We start from the raw sequence: 17,361 nt of genomic DNA, 5'->3' as shown, positions 1-17,361 counted from the left end.
TATTTTGTGGTTTTTTTTCTTTGTTTGGGGTTTTTTGTTTTTTGTTTTTGTTTGGTTTTTTGTTTTGTTTTTGTTTTTTTGGGGTTTTTTTTTTGTTTGTTTTTTTTTTTTTTATTTTTTTTTATTAGAACAGACAGCTATGAGTCATTCTTGTTCTGGAAATTGTGATTCCGCCTTGTGTGTGCTTGCACTATGAAACCAGAATGCAGAAATTAAAAACTTAAATAGGAAGGTTTATGGTGTATGAATTTTGTTGGGCTTTAGCTTTTCCAAAGTGTTCATCAGACATAAACTGTAAGGCAAAGAGTATCCTCTCCTGTGCTCAGGTGAAGAAATGCTGGGGGGTGTGACTGCAAAACTGGCTAAACCCAAGTATTTCCACATCAGTCAAGTGAAACTGAGATAAGGAGGGAAGAAGTCCATGAAGAGGATGGGATGGTCTGGTCTGAGCCAGGCTAAAAAAATACAGCTTCTAGGTGTGAAGAATGAATAATCATACAAATTAAATAAAATTAATCTGGCTTTATATATAATTATAGAATGTTACTTGGCTGTGACAAAATAAAATATCAGGTTTTATTTGCATAGCTAAATCAATAAAGTACTTCTAAGAGCTTGTCCTTGCTTTTTAGTGGAAATGGTCTCAGTCCCATGCTTTGAAGGCTTAGGAGCTTAGCAAGGTGCCTGCAGCTATTCACACTGCAATTCCTGCTTGCTTCCAGTCTGTTACCACCCAACTGCTGGAAAGTGGAAAGAAGCACAAGTTTCTGTCCCTCACCAATTTCATAATGGAAAGGTAACCCTTTCAACAAACCCACTTCTTCTTCCTAGGGACACTCTGGAGGTCTTAATATGAAATAACAGGAGCTTTTCTCCTAGGAATGGTGCTGCCTGCAGGGCAAAGAGAATGCACATCTGTGCAGAAGCTCTTATTGGAGCTGCTTGTTCTTTTGAGGGTTCCAAACATTATCAGTCTGTAAAGGTTGTCACAAGTACTACATATTTGGTGGCCAAGGTGTTGTAGCATATGTCAAATTAACACAATAATTTATCCCCCTCAAAAAAACCCTGAGAAGAAAGATCCTTGGTGTAGTAAACATTTTTAAGTTAAAAAACCAAACAAATCTGTTATACTTTTACCTAGCCTGTTTGCTGCTAAGTGTAGGGTCTCCATTGTGCCCATATCTCTGCTCATCCTGCACCAGAGCTGGTCTCCTGCAGTGTTCCTCAGAACTGAACAAGCCTCTTCCTCCCATCTTGCTTGCCTTCCAAAGAAACTCCTCACTACTAATTTTGTTCCTCTTCCTCAGTAAAGTTCCAGAGCTCTCCTTTCTTTCCATGTCCCTTTAGCTTCCTGTGTAATTTCTTTGTCTCACACAGACCCTCAGGTGATCTCTCTTCTCTACACAGAAGCACAGTTAAAGCTCCCTGTGGTTTTTACTTCTCTGTCGGTCTTGTGCTCCCAGCTTTCAACCCTTTGTGCCCACATGTTGCTACCAGGAAATTCTTCTTGCTCCACAACTCCTCTTCTGTAAGCGCTTCCACAAGGACTTCCCTTCCTGGGAACATGCTGTACGTACTGGTACACTTGGATTCACTCTGAGCCAGATGGAAACATCCCTCATTTATGTCAGTAAGATCTCAAGGAGACTTGGGCCTTCCCCAGTGAGAGACTTTGGGTACACAGCCATGTTGGTTTCGTGCATGGAATTGTTATGTTCCCATATATCTGCTAAATTCTAAATTCATCTTCTCACAAAAACATTTTACATGTCACCGGGCTGATTCCTTTACTGGAGTGCATTGTGTAAGTGTACTCCAGTATGCCTCAAGCTCTTTGCTTGCCTCAGTTTTCCCAGTGGTTTTGTCAGAATAGTTTTCTTCCACAGAGCTGGCAAGTAAAGAACCAAATCCCTTGCTGCTTCTAATGAAGAATACAGATTGACACACATGTGCTGGTTTATGTAGAAGACTTGTCTGTGTTACAGAAGTGTTTGTGGGATGCGGGGGCAGCAGATATCAAAGCAGAGGGAAAAACTTATTTGATGCTTCCCTAAGGAATTCCCAGTCAAACGGCTGAAGAGAAAGGAGATTGGAGAGGTTGGGGTATACTCATTTCCTTGTGTGCCTTTGAAAGTACAAAAGATTATAAATAAAATTGAACTGCAATGTTGTAGTTGCAGGGACTCTGCATGGCAAGATTAGCTGTAAAAATTACTTCTAATTCTGAAATTACTCCTCATATATATTCCTGAAAGTGGGCAAAATTCTCTTAATTTCAGGCCTGATGCAAATTCTAAGAAAGGATTTATAGCAGGTTGGAATTGTGTGGCTGAACTCAGAAACTGCTGTGTGCATTTGCAACAGGAAATGAAAACTCTGTGGGGATGAATGGACGAAATATAAGAGGAAGAATTAGGTTGGTCAGTTGATTTGTTACCACTGAGCTTCATTTCTCATTCCATAGTAGGGGATGTGTTTGATTTCTTTCCAGCATGGCCGATGAGCTAGGATTGAACTGTGTTTCCCATGAAGTTGACTAACGTTTATGTCTGTCATTGCTCTTGGTCACTCACAGGCATTTGGAAAGTGACATGCTTGGTTCCCTGGTATCGACTGCCTTCAGCTAATGTCACTTTATTTATTACTCACTGCAGATAACTTCTGATTCAGTTGTCATGACCCCTTCTCCTCTCTCCCTTATTTCTTTCACAAAGAGAAAATTGTGCCATTATTTAGAAGTGCTGTTAGTTCTGTAGTGTGTTCTCCTGTGCATCAGAGCACTTTGCATACTCAGTGGTCAAATGCAGCTCACAGTCAAGCTTTCTCCTCTGTACATGTTTGTAGAGGGTGAACTGCACCATTGGTATCTGCACATTCTCCAGAAGCTTAAAAGCAGCAGGATCAATCTTATGTTGCCTTTTTTCCCTACTTGTTTTTCCCATGAGTATAATATTGGCTCTATGGAAGTGATCAGAAAATTCAACTGAAAGTTTCAAAGTTCCATTCTGAGGAAAAAAGAGTCCTACAGCTTTGGCTAAGTTTTTCAGATTCTGTGCCCTAAAATTATGGACTTCTGAACAAAAGGATCAAGATCTTGGGTATTCATTTGGTACTTCTGAGAGCAGGAAATGGAGGAATGGTGCGATCATGATATCCCAGTCTGACCATCTTGGTATTAAGAAGATCATGTATGGAAGCCGTTTTTGCACACTATTGATAAGGATGTTGCTTCTGGTGCAAGAGTGTAGAGCAGGTCATGTACCCAGAGCAGAAGTAAATCATGAGACCTTTGTGTAAAATGTCTATACAGCCATGTACACTGCAAAGAACCAAGAGGGAAAACCCGTTATACAATGTACCAAACTTTGAAATATCATCCCAAAAATACCACATCCTATATGGGCCGTAACAGAAAGACTGAAACATATGTAGAAGGACATGCTTCTTCACTGTAGATTTACTGAGATGGGATATAAGCAGTTTCCCTGCATAGGGACAAAAAAAAACAAAAACAAAAACAATTTTCTGAGAACATTTTTCTTAGAAAAGCCAACTCTGTACAGGAAACCCAAACCATCTTTTTACATGAAATAATAAAAAGTACTCTTGTTTCTAGTTTAGTGATACATTAAAAAACCTGAAAAGTAACAAAATACTTGTTTTTCCTTAGTGGATCACTTCTAATATTCATATAGTTAGCTATATTGCTTCTGCATACCCAGAAATGTGTGATTTCTTGTCCTAAGCCCTAAATAAAATGGAGACCCCTGTCTTTGGATATATATATATGGTAAAGATGCATTGGTAAAGAACACTTGCTTATCTTTCTGTGTGCTTCCCAGCAGTAGGGTTGCCAGTGTGTAACAGATGTTCCTGATATGAAAAATCACATAAGAGAAATTTTTCTCACAAAATTTATGTGAGTGTCCAGGTTACTCTTAGTCATCATCGTAATCTCTATACTGTCTTCCTTAAAAGCATGGATGTTCCTAGGTGGTTTTTTTTTTCCTTTTCTGTGGTCCAGAAACGCCTCAGGATAAAGCATAATGATTACGTGAGCATGGATAATGCGAATGTTCCTATTTTGAGACCTTTAGTAAGAGGAGACAAAGACATGAGGATGCAGCTGCAGCAGAAGTGGATGTGAAAATGTGGCAACTGCAAGCAAGAAGATGTGGTTTCCATCTCAGTTGCACAGTTGGAAGCACTTCATTCAATGTTTTCTGTTCTCCTTACTTAGAAAGTTTTGAACCTACAGGCTTTTGGGGTAGAGGTACACGGAGAAGACTCATTACAAGTAAATAAAGACAAACTAAACACCACTTGAAGGACGAAAGTTTTTTCTGAATATATTGAGATGCTGAAATGCATCTCACTGTGAGAGACCCACAAGACACAGAATCAGTCACTCTGGTTCTGAAAGTACTACTTGGCTATTGAATTTTTCATCTGTTTTATGAGAGGATTTCATGCTTTCCAGTTTTTTTCTGCTAAAGGGCACTCACAACAAACATTGTTCAGGAAATGTAGCTTTCTCTGATAGCACAGGCAGAGACTATTCATAAGTTTTGAGTTTTGCTTTTGGCTGTAGTGAGTTTTCACAAGCAGAGCATTTCCTTCCCCCATGCACGCCTGAGTCATCTGTTGTGCATTCTGGGTGATCCTGCAGGCATTTCAGAGGCACATATGAGAGGATTAATACTCCCAAAACCTCCTTAACACTGTCTTGGCCCAACAATGACCTGCAAATTTAGTCCTGGTGATGGAGTGCTATCTGGGATGCCAGCATAGCCTTCAATCTCCACTGGTAGATGAGCCCTTCTGGGACATGCACCTGCCTTCCTGCTATTGACCCTCTGCAGACAGCCTCCATCCCTGCCCAGTTGCCTTATATTTATGGCAAAAAGGGAACCGGCGTAGTACAGAACTTTGTGATTTGGAAATCTGGCGCTGCTCTTTTGGAACTGTGCTCCATTAGTCTGGTGAGCAGTCACACAGGAGAAAAATGACAACAGTAATTTGGAAACTCAAAGAAGCAACTGCACACAGGCATTGGCAACATGGCAACATTATCTTTGTCTTGGATAAGGCTGGAGCAAAATGGGTTCAGTGAAGCAGAAGAAGATGTTGGCAGCAGGAGGAGGAGGAGTGGATTTGAGAAAAATAGTTGCTGTGCACACTGTAATTATTGTTTACTCTGTGAAGAGGCATGAATAATACTGTGCTTAACAGATGCAAGGAGATGCCAGAAAGGTAGATATTTTCCAATGAATGTGTTAAAAAATGTAAAGGTAGAAACATATGAAAAGCAGAGAAATTCTGTATCCTTATTTGGATGTAGGCCTTAGAAAATACTGATAAAAGAGAGCCTCAGAAATGAAATTGAAGAAATCCCTTAGAACATTAATGAACAAAATGGCATTTCTCTCAAGTATAGCTGCAAACTACTTTGAATAATGTCTGTCATATGTTGGGAATTGAGCTTAAGTTTTTGGTTATATGGACCTATAAATGGACTTAGATTTTGCAATGTCAGTTCTAAGCCTATTGGGGTAGTCTCTCGTCTTTCAAATATACTTCGAGAACATGCTGTGCTAGTGCAGTGTTGATAGAAAAAAACAAAGGTAAAAACCCTTAATAGTAAATATTATGTATATAAAGGATGTATTTTTAGATAACCAAATTTTAATTATGGCCACCAGATGGATGGATAATGGATAATGATCATTATCAGCTGATTTTCCGTCTGACAGATGTTCTAGATTTGTCTAGATTTGCATACTTTTTTAATCAAGTGCATAAATCAAAATTCACTTATGCGGAGGCACGTCAGACTGTGTCCTTCATCATTTTCCTGGGTTGTCTAGTATTATGTAGTGAAGGGAGATTACATCAGAGGGGAAGGAGATGTGCTGGAGAGGAAAGGGACAGCTTTGAAACAAGTGCAGAAGTGCAAACTGCACTGCAGAAGAGAGTAGCTTCATATGGCATGAGTTGTAGACAAGATTTTCTCCATTTAAAAAGTAATAAAAAGTTTTTAGGGGCCAAAACATCCATGCAAGAGTGAAAAGTGGGGAGATGAAAAGTCCCAAAGCAGGCTTGAGAAAGTGTGTTTTGATGTTAATGTCATTCTGTAGATCTTACTGAACAACAGCCTACTCACAACAGTACTTTTGGCTCCACCATATTAATGAAATGAAATTCATTATGAAATGAAATGGACAGGAAATGCAAGCATGCTGGTATTTTGGCATTGAGAGTAATTTTGACAATTTTGCTAAACAAAAGGAGACCCCAAACATTTTCTGTGTAATTTACAGTCTCTTTACTTTCTGTGGTGAGCGTATGAGGAAAAGGATTTAGGACACCTAGAGTTTAATAAATATGAACACCCCCAAAAGCCATGAGGCTGTGTATATAATAATGGATTCATACTCCTTCTTTTCATATTTTGTGGCCAGTGCTGATCTCACACTCTGATAGTATAATGCTAAATCTAACTGAGAAAGTCAAAGCATGTTTGACCATTGCACTGGATCATCTTAAAGATCTCTTCCAACTTTGATGACTCCATGATTTTCACTTGTTTTCTGAAAAAAGTCATTCTTGATGCCCATGTATAGTTTCTACATTTTACCACTGATGGAAAAGTTTCATTTGGATTTGATCTGTTTTCCTGCAGAGCAGGAACCTTCTGCTAAATTTCTAGGTGAGACCTTTCCCTTACTGCCCTTGGTTAAGCAGTTTATTTGCATGTTCAGGTCGCCTCTCAGACTTAGCGGTCCTACTTGTGCCTTTGTTTCTTGTCAAGAAGGATTCATTTCTTCTATTACAAGGTACTTAGAGATGCAAAGAAAATTAAGAACATTTCTTCTTGATTTTGGATTGATGAAAGACACTTTGATGGAGAAAAGAAAATATTTGTGGTAGAAATGGCAGGTTAGTATCAGTAATCTAAGTTCTGCCTTTCCTTCCTGCACATCAGAGCAAGTAATGTTTGATATCTATTTGTATAATTTTTTCTATCCGTGAAAGGAAAGCAATGATATTTTCCAAGCATGGCAGAATTTTAAAAGGGGACTGTGATGCTCTGCATCTTATATGATCAACACTAACATGATTGATGCTTTCCATATCCAGTTCTTAGTCTAAATACAGCCAGTTGTCAACCAAAAGCTGACAGCCTTCAGTCAGATTGGTCTCCAGTACCATCTGTATCCCTTCCCACACAAAATGTTGACCATATTTATACAGAGACAACATTCCTGCTCCCACATGGCAAACAAAACTCCATTCATATGGAGCAAGTAACTATTGTTTTGAATTGAGTAATGGATACCTAATTATTATAAATTGGTCTGTTAATTATCACATTATTGTGTAAATTGATTGTATTATAGCCTTTTGGGACTGCTAAGGGCAGTTTTCACACTCTATGTGCCACTTGCAGCCAAGTATCCTTTTGGTCTAGGTGTTCACACTTCATCTGCTGATAGTGACCATGCAAACATCTCTGAACCTGATCGAAAGCCCATTGTAGTCCTCAGTTTTCCCATTCTGCTCAATGGGCTTTGAGACAGGGATCGCAGGAGCTGAATACAGTTGGTTTCATTATTTCCAGTATTCAGTTATTTATTAGATAGAAGTCACATGCTCAAGTGAAGGTTAAACCAGGCTAACAAGCAGCAGAGGAAAACAAGTGGTTTGATCTGTGAAGGATAAAGAAATTCTACAAAGAGTTTCATTTTGTGCTTTGAGAGGTCATTTTATGTAGTTTGCTTCTTTGTGAAATAAGTTTGTTCTAACAAGATTCTAAATAAGAATCTCAACAAGATTCATAATAAGGAAAACATGCTTTACTTCACACAGACTGTACGACAACAGAGTTTTAGTTTCTTCCACGTGGTTGTATGGCAAAACGCTTTAAAAAAAGGGAATAGGTCGTTGTAAAAGGACGTAGAGATGGCTGGCAGAAAGGGCTGTTGCTGACCCTATTCACTGGTTTCTTGTCATGCAGAGTTGTTCATTGTGCTAGTCTGATGTGCCAATGGCACCGGTAAGGACGTGCACAGACATTCTTCTAGCCTCTTCAGGGGAAGAAATGAAGTTTAAACACTCAGTATTGAAATGTATCATTTTTAATAACAAAAGAACCGTTGGGCAAAGCCTCTGGCTATTGGACCATTGACCAGGTGCTTAGAATCTATCAGGCTACAGCTGTTTTCTTCTTCTGTTTGTTCTGTATGCAGATGTTGCTATGAGGAAAGGAGTCAGCAATGACTGATGTAGAGCCTGTGGTCACAGATTTTGCCTCATCAGGACGGTCAGGCCGCCGAAACGCCTTACCAGATATCCTGGGCTCTCCTGCTGGTGCTGGGACTTCAGACCTGCCACACAAACTGGCTGAGCTCTCTGTTTCAGAAGGTAATGGCTGGGCATTCAGAAAAGGACATTTATATGAAGTCGTCCTTCTTTTTTTTTTTTTAAAGACTTCCACCACCGTGCAGTTTTGAAACCAATACTACTATTCCTTTCATCATTTAGAATTAAATTCAACCTTCCAAAGCAGTTATCACTTGTGCCTCCAAATGAGACGAGTTAATATTAACCCATATCCACCCACAGATCCAGTGTTAGCAGCTTAGGGAAACAGCTCAATGCTGGGAACTGAATTCCAGTTCCCTTAAGGGTGAGAAAACACAGTTGTATGTCCGGGCAACTTGGAAAACACATCAGCTATAAGTTCCAGTGTCCTACTGCACTGAGATACTGCATAAGACAGCAGAGCTGTGCTGTTGGTACAATGACAGCTCTCAGAATATACAGGCATATACATTAAGAGCAGTGTTTAGAGTATTTTACTCCTGCTTAGTAGTCTTTCAACTTTGCTATCTGAGACCAGTGCCCTGTTTTGCCACGTCCTCTAATTTAATAAGGTGCTCTGTTGATATAGCACAGGTGTAATCAACACCAGCTTTGTGAGTTCTTTTCACTTTCAGAGTTACTTCAGATGAATTTTCAGAAAAAATCTGATTTCTAATACCTAAGAAACAAAAAATATGAACTGGGCCTGAGCATGGTCTGTCCCTACTTTTTTTAATCTGAATCAGATGAATTTTCAGAAAAACTTTTCTTCTCATGCCCTTCATGGTTGCTGTTGTGGTGTCACCACAACAGATGGTCCCACATCCAGGAGCAGTGATGGTGTGAGTGCAGCAAAGGAGAAAGCAAGCCTGTGCTAAGGTGTGAACAGTTCATGAATCTCAGAACTGAAGTAGATCATTAAAGGGATTCCTGGTCTCCAGGGTTGTATATCCTCCTTTTACACTGCCCGGAGAAATTACAGGATGCTAGGTGAACAGCCTCCTAAAGCACAGTAAAGGCCAGGGAGAAGGATTTATTTGATCTCAAATTGTTATTTTGGTGATTTAATTCATAGTCAGGTGTTTGGGGTTCTGTAATCTAAACCCCACATGGGCCTATCTACTGAGCATGGAGAAAGAACATTTCTTGTTGGAATGAGAAGGGTGGAATGACCACATCCTGACTTGAACCCGAAGAAGTGAGGAAAATAAGAATCTAAATGGATTCTGGAAGAAGGTACTATTTTGTATTGAAGAGACATTTTTTCCTATGAACATGAAAATCATGTCCCTACAAAACAAACACAAGGAAAGAGTGCAAGTCTTTCAATAAGAAAACTTATTGCATGGCATAAGATAAGTGTCTGGCCCTCCAGATGACACAATAGTCCTCCTCTCCTGGTCTCCATCCAGTTCATTAAGAAGAAGAAATGAAATGTAGCTATGTTAGGTTTAGCAAAATGTACTGATGCTTTCTTAGAAATACAGGACCAGCACTGCCAGGATTTGAAGAACAATTAAGAACCTCGAATTGTCCTTGGCTTTTGTCATTGATGTATAACTGTGCCAGAGAACGTTGGAATGCAGCACATTCTGTTATCAGCAGTTTACAGTAGTGATAATAAGTGAGTACAAAATGCAGCACCAAGACAGCTTGGGTGCTTTCTGGGGATGGGAAATCCACAAGTATCAGATGGGAATTTCAGCTTCATTGTGTTGTAAGCTAAAGTTTTGATCAGGCAGCAAGCAAAGGAAAATTCATCAAAATGGAGAGACAGTTTTGAAGTTCAAATGTGGTGGCAGGGAAACAGTTTGTGAAACATTTGGGACTCTAACAGGCATTTCTTTTGCCTATTTCTGACTAACAATAAGTAGTTTAAAAAGGAAAGTCATTCGTAGCTCTGAACAAAGATTTCAGATAAATGAGAGAAGTGGAGAAGATGGAACATGTGGCTATATAAAGTATGCCCTATTTTGTTGCTACTCTCAAATTCAGATTCAGTGAAGATTACGGGAAATGGTGAGGAGGACTCTCTCCATCTTGTTTCAAATTTAGCTACTGTTCATTGGATCATACATTTCCTCTTTCTAAAACACTGTCAGCTACTATGAAAAGTCAGGAACAGGATGTGCTAATACTTGCTGGTTTAGAAGAGAAAAGAGACTTTGCTCTATTTTTTTTTTTGAATACACAAGGACCATACCTGTATGATGTAAATATCCATGTGCTCTGTAAGCCACACAGAGTTGACATTCTTGTGAGATGAATAGAAGATATCCTGGCACCAGCTATTTATATTGGAGCCTAACTCTGAAATGCAGACCATCTGTATCATATCTGATCCTCCTCTGGTGGTGTGTAAGTTTTGGAGTGCTGAGACTTTCCACAGGTGGTCTGGAACCTCGTTGAATAGTTGATAGGTGTCACTGGTGATCCAAAGACTGCAAGAAGTTTGAGAGCAAGAAGCTATACTGGTCTCCCACATTTGGTAACCTGTGTTAGGGCACCATTCTGCCAATAACACTCAGCAGCTTAACTAGCACCTATTGTACTCCTAAGTGCCACTAAGTATGAGATTAGATTTCCTCTAACAAACTGTTTTCCTCTGCCCTGTCTGAAAGGCTCCACTTATATTCAATGTCCAGCCTGCACAGAAAAAGCCAATAGAGGATATTGCTCTGTCTCCCTTTCCACAACAGTGGTGTGCTACATAAGACTGGAGGGTGTCAAGTAACTCGGTTCTTTATTGCTATAGAACTCCAAAGCCTCTGAATCTCTGAGCAGACTTAAAACATCAAGTAGTTTCTGCCAAGGGCTTTAGCTGATTAATTGTGTACAGCATTATGTATTTGCTGTGATATGTAGAGACCAAGATATATAACTTTTTTGGGTGTTTTTGATATTTTATAGCAAGTGTGAAAATGTACCCCTTAGATTCTGACTGTGGAGGAGATGGAGGAGTATAAAGTGGAGGACTGTACAGCCAGATGTGCTGAGCAGGCCTCTTCCTTGTCCCCAAAAGCTATGGACTGCCATAGGTTTGGGTATGCTATTGCCACTGGTGCTACCATGTGGGGCTTGAAGGTAATGTGAAAATTATTATTATGGTTTGCAAGGAAACCAAGGCAAGAGGAGTTTCTGCTTCTCAGTGAGTAAACTTGATCAAAAGAAACAGCATGGAACAGTACATATAATGACCAGAAACACTGGGAAGCTTTTATTTATAGCAGTCATGCGAGCATTCTACTCTAATCTGTGGAAAAGTGAACTTCCAACTCAGAGTAACAAAAACTCTTGTGAAGACAGGGTAAATTCACATGGGTATTTCTTGTCAAAGAAGGTCAGACAGAACACTGGCATGTCCATAAACTGAAATGTTATCTACCTGAGACCACACAGTGCTCAAAGGAATGTGACATTTTAATTTGATTTTGGAAATTACCCAAAAAAAAAAAAACCAATAATACAAAGTCATTTCCAATCTATTTTTTACAGACAAATGCAGATTGGTCAGCCTGTACAAGAAGTGGGAAAATCAACATCAACAGATGCCTCTCAATCTCTTGAGTTAATCTCTCTTTCTAAAGCACCCATGACTGGTAGTAAAGAGCCGGTCCAAACAGAGATGATCAGTGAATCCAAATAAAACCACGTTAAAAAAGCTGTGAGAATGTGTGTGGTATAAATGTTTAACTCTGTCTCTGTTTAGATGCAGGAGCAGAGGGTGGAGAAGAGTCATCATCCAAAGCCTTGCTGGAAAGTCAAGAGGCGGAAGGAAAACACAATGATTCCTAACACCTAAGGACTCCTGGGTTAATGAATCCCATCAACAGACTTCCCAGTTTCCCTGTGTCACCCCTTCTGAAGTGTGGTAGCAACTTTAGCAGCACAGACGTGACTTGGCAACACACTTGTACCTAGATGATTATGTGGATGGCATACAGTTCTTTCCACTGTCATCCTTCTAAAGCAATGTTCTTACATATCCAAATAGGAAGACAATTAAAGAATGTATCTCTTGTTTTCAGTTTTCTCTCTAGTTTTGGTTATAGTATTCATCCTAACTAATCTTCTTTGACAGTTCCAATTAATATACCTACCAGGAACTAATCATTGTTTCAAAATAAAAATTCTGTTTCTTAATTTCCCAAACCAGCTCCTTTCTCTCTGGCACAGAGATGTGTTCACTTCCCACAAAGTGATATTAAGTATATATTAGATTACAGACATTATCTGTAATTTATCTCCTGAGATTTTTGTTCTCATTAGACATATGTAGATGGGTGTGAGAAAAAAAATTAATTACATAAAATAAAATTTTCTCCTACTCCTGTCACCAGAAGGCTTTATAAACTACATAAACATCAGTGTTTGTTTTCAGACTCTCCTTACCTCTGTTTGATTATGGCAGATCATCTCAGTTCTCCCACTCTTAGCAGTCTTGCCACTTCGGCCATTTGTTTTCATGCTGAATATTGTAGCTTTCATGTGTACCTAAAGTAAAGTAGGTATGTTTGTATATGATGAAAATTGTTTAATCGCACTGTGGAAATTAAATACCTATAATCTTTTCTGTCTTCAGTTTATTTCTTAATGTTTCTCCTGTAGGACAATATTTAAAACCCAATAATGCATATTTCTTTTATTTCATCTGTGTTTTGCTTTCTTGTCTGCTGACAGTGAAAAATGTTTCAATCATTGTGACTTTTACAAAAATTTTAGGCAAAGTTTTTTCTCTACTGAAAGGACTTGTTTTGTTTTGGCAGTCATGCTCTTGAAAACACTTGGCATTCATTCCTTTGTTGTAGAAGACTTAAGATTCGGGTACAAACACGAACCTCCACGATTCCTTGAGCAGCAGCCACTTACGTACAGCATGAAAATAGCAGAAGCATCTCTGATGGGTACATCCCACATGTGATTGGTATTCCATCTATGAAATATTTGTGTAATCTAAACCTGGCTGAGAGCTTGTAAGGCACAACTTTCATTCCTACTGTGCATTTACTCGTACCCTGGCTTTTGGGGACCATTCAATAAAGGATGCAGTTTAATTCAACTGAACTGACAATTAGTTCCCTCCTCTTAAACCTGTTTACATTTAACAAGTGCAACATCCCAGCTTTTTTTTCCAATTTTGAAAGGTAAAATAATCTATTCCACTGGATCAAAACAGGTGGCTTAAGAAAGTCCGAGAGAGTGACCTAGCTGACACTAGAGGACCAGAGCTGAAAACCACAGTGGAGAGGGACTAGGAGGTACCTGTATTTGTGGTACACACTCTTCTTCTGGGTTGTAGTCCCATTCTCCTGTACCAGCCTCCTTTACAGCATCACAGTACATAAAAATGGTAAATTAGAGGAAGCTATGGTGATCCCATCAAAATCAAGATCATGAGTATTACTGAAACATAAGTTCTTATATACTTTGCTCTTTGGGTCATGGCCTATATCAAATTCTGCACTTCTTTCACACTTGCAGCACTGGATATATTTAGTTTCCTCTCTGATACAATACAGACATTGAAATTTGGGTTACAGGAATAGATACTTTAGGTACTTTGTTAATCTAAGCTAGTTTGAAATTTTTTGCTATAAAAATACCAATTATGAACCAGCTGAATTTAGCAAATTATTCATGTGCTAAATTCTATGTAAAAAATCCCCAATCTATAACTACATACATAAAAGGCATTAACTGCTCACGAATATATGTTGTCATCTTATTGCAGGGGTTCCATCGTGTTGTCTCCTTATCACAAAAGTTTCATATCTTCTTGGTATTTCTCATGGACAGCTCCTCAGAGCACTGACTCTTTCTTCTTCACCAACCCACTCTTTTATAGCACTCTTCTTCTCATTGGTTACAGCTGTGGCCTGTTAAAGTCAGGCCTGTTCCTAATCTTTGATAATTGGCCCAGCTGCAACTCCTTAGGGGTAAGATTACTTTCTACACTATCTTTATTTTCTTATATTCTATCCCCCTACAGATGTATAATTTGTAACTTGTCCAAAATGCTTGACACCCTGGGGAATTTATTGTAAGCACTCAGGTGTTTACTTTGTACTTGAGCTAAATGAACCTGCCTTTGAAAATATGTTGCATATAAAAAAGAATTTTAACAGCAAATTTGAAAAAAATGCAGTAGTAAAAACTAAAATTTAAAACGGAATTTAATTAAAAGCAGGATGAACATTTTTAAAAGATCTGTAATATGTTATATGTGTATTATCTAACTGCAAATTAACCAAGTTACAAATACAGAAATGCTTCTTTGCCATGTGCATGTACAGTTTGTGTCTAAACAAGTATTAATCTAGACTGCATGAGAGATCTCTTTTCGAGTTAGTTGTTGCAATAAGAATATTAAGTAATGCCTGAATTGTACCAAATTTCTCTAGTTATGAGCCAAGTGCACATTTCTGACCAGTATAAACTGCCTCACAAACTGACTGATGTGGGAGACATTGTACTGTATGAGCTTTGGTCTTTGGAGCAGAGTTTATTAGTTGTGCATGATTCTTGCCTCAGGCAGAAGGGAGCTCACCCCTTTAGGGTGTCTGAGGGGCTTTGTGCCATGCTGTCCAGTACTCTGGGGCTTGGGCAGAGTTCCCATCTAAAGCAAAGCTGAAGTTGGGGGAAGCTTTGGTTCATTTTCTTGTTAGTGTGCTGAAGACAGATAATAGTCCTACTAAACTTTGGCTGAGTCTGTAAAGAGCAAATGAAGTGCTTCTGAATATGTTTGTCACTGAGCCAGTTTATCCAGTTTCAACCATTATGCTGGCCGTACCAACCTCCCTTAGTTCAACTAATGGGTAATTGAGAACACTGCATTCTCTTGGTTCACATGGCCACAGTGTTATAGCCCTGAATCAACCTGAGTATTTTAAAACATGCTTAACTTTAAATGCAGACAGGTCTCACAGCAGGCAATAGAACTACTTAGGTGCCTAAAATAAGGTACATACTTAATTACCTTGATAAATGACAGCAGCAAACTTCTATTAAGGCTAATCTGGTATTATAATGCATTAATCCCAATTTCCATTCCAGCAAGTTTGGTACAGGTAATAGCATCTTTTTCATTATCTTACAGCGCTATCCTGGGCTTTCACAAAGCAAAGAATTTCATTTTAGTACCAAGCAAAAAAGGTAACTTTGTTGTGTCCATATTTTAGAACATAATTGAGCAATTATCCATTCTTATCCACTTAGCATGCTAAAAAAAAGGCAGGAAGTACCCTTGTAATTTTATTGTGCATATATAAAACAATTTAGGTATTTTGAATATATAGAAAAATTACCTTGATGTTTTCCAGATATCATTAAGAAAATATAACTGCACTTGGTTACTTAAAAATTACAAGAGAGCAGTGGCTATAAGAAGCTTAAACTATCCTTTACCACTACTATCATTTTACCTGCCACCATTAGTAGGCTAAATAGCCTTTATGTATCATGCACATAAAGATGAATACTTCAAGATTTAGCAAATTAATATTAGTTCATACTCCTCTCTTCTGTCTGCTAGTGCTCTGTGTGTGCTAAAGTCCATGGAACAGAATTGAACAAAGACTTGTCCATGGATTTCTCCATGTGTGTTCAGTGAGCATAAGCCCCAGAGAGTGGCGAGTGTGGGTTTCCCCTGGTCCAGACAGCACAGACCAGTAGGGCTGAGCCCACCGGGACCCCAGGGCACTTGCTCTGAAGTAGAAATAGCAAAGGCTTAAACTGTCCTGCCATCTAGTGGGATCCCGTGCCCTCCGGTAGGCTGTGCAAGGCAGTGAGAGGAGACACGTTTGAGAGACCTCAAACCCGGCTGCCAGCTGGGCTGGTGAGAGGCAGAATGTCTCTAGCATGTCCAACATGTTCTTTTCAGGAGTTTTGCTGTGGGCCCAGAACCTTGGTGCCTCTGTATACAGAAATCCATGTGATTGCAATCAGGAGGCATCTTGTGTTTCAACCCATAAACTCATACTGTAAAACAGGTGTCTGAGTCTGGCTTGCAGCCTACCTTGCTTTAGATGCCCTCTCTGCAATTTGGGCTTAGGTGCAAATCCCACCACAGATGACTGTTTTCACCATTTTTAGGGGTAATTGTGTTTCATCTTCTCAACCTGCAGCTTTTTTTACTTTCGCTAGTAAGTAGCAATGATTACTGAGAGCTCTTCCTTTACTGTCTTGGTTTATTTCCATCTTCAGCCCACTGGGACCATCCCAATGGATTGTAAGCAACAGGAAGGCCACCACTTCACCTTGGCATGTGCCACATCCTGATCCCAGATCTCTGGATTTTGGTGCAAGAGTTACATTTGATAAATAGTGTTGTGGGGTTTCATGGTTGTTGTTTGTGTGGTTTGTGTGTGTGTGTGTGTGTGTGTGTGTGTGTGTGTGTGTGTGTGTGTGTTTATTTCTTTTTGTTTGTTTGTTAGAGGGGCAGGGGTGGTTACCTGTGTGCTGTGGGTTTTTCTGTATTAAATATATTTATAATAATTGCTTGCAATGTAAATGCCCTGATGTGAGGATTTAGACAATCCCTACCAGTGCTTTATTCCTGGGGCTCTGCTGTTCAAGGGTTGATGCTGTAAATCCAGAGTTTATCACACAATGTATGGGAAAGCTAATCTGCCAAAGACTGACTTGACCCTACTGTGTAGGGCTTTCTGTGCTTTTATTTCCAGACTCCTCGGGCATGTTTATCAATGATATATCAGCAGTGCAAACCTAAAAAGAAGGAGCATGTGAACTGCTGCTAATGCCCAGCAGTATTCCAAAAGCAGGTTCCCAGTAACGTACCCAGTTTCCTAAGGGCGCAGCAGCATTCCCGAGGGATGGGCTCCGCAGCCGACAGGCGGCACCACAAGATGGCGTCCGAGCCCGCGCCAGCCAAACAGCCGGGCCCTCGCCTTCCTCACAGCCTCTGTCCGTCCCCCGGCTCCCGGCCCCCCGGGCACGGCGGACTTCGGGTCTCCGTCCGGACCTGGTTCTCCGCAT

The 17,361-nt window shown here is 39.6% G+C and overlaps 1 protein-coding gene and 1 long non-coding RNA gene across 6 annotated transcripts in view; one reads left to right on the top strand and one right to left on the bottom strand.

Annotated features, from left to right (window-relative positions):
• PKIB (cAMP-dependent protein kinase inhibitor beta) overlaps positions 1-12,938 on the top strand; it is a 53,264-nt gene extending 40,326 nt beyond the window's left edge. For 4 of the 5 annotated variants that reach the window (XM_059469586.1, XM_059469587.1, XM_059469585.1 and 1 more), the window contains exons 2-3: positions 8,253-8,427; positions 12,077-12,938. In XM_059469586.1, the coding sequence (XP_059325569.1) occupies positions 8,280-8,427; positions 12,077-12,162 (234 nt within the window). In that variant the 5' untranslated portion in view covers positions 8,253-8,279 and the 3' untranslated portion in view covers positions 12,163-12,938. Of the gene's footprint in view, positions 1-655; positions 797-8,252; positions 8,428-12,076 lie in introns of those variants that run through there. The other variant, XM_059469589.1, reaches the window with a different exon arrangement.
• Positions 9,404-14,521, bottom strand: LOC132071809 (uncharacterized). Its single transcript, XR_009418199.1, has 3 exons — positions 14,073-14,521; positions 12,760-12,861; positions 9,404-10,808 (listed from the first exon to the last, which is right to left on the bottom strand). It is a non-coding gene; the product is annotated as an uncharacterized LOC132071809 (long non-coding RNA).
• Between the last annotated feature and the right edge of the window lie 2,840 nt (positions 14,522-17,361).

The sequence above is a fragment of the Ammospiza nelsoni genome, chromosome 3 (assembly GCF_027579445.1).
Source record: "Ammospiza nelsoni isolate bAmmNel1 chromosome 3, bAmmNel1.pri, whole genome shotgun sequence".
In the NCBI taxonomy this organism is placed as follows: Eukaryota; Metazoa; Chordata; class Aves; order Passeriformes; family Passerellidae; genus Ammospiza; species Ammospiza nelsoni.
Note: the sequence above shows the minus strand (reverse complement) of the source record. Positions and strands in the feature narration are given on the sequence as shown.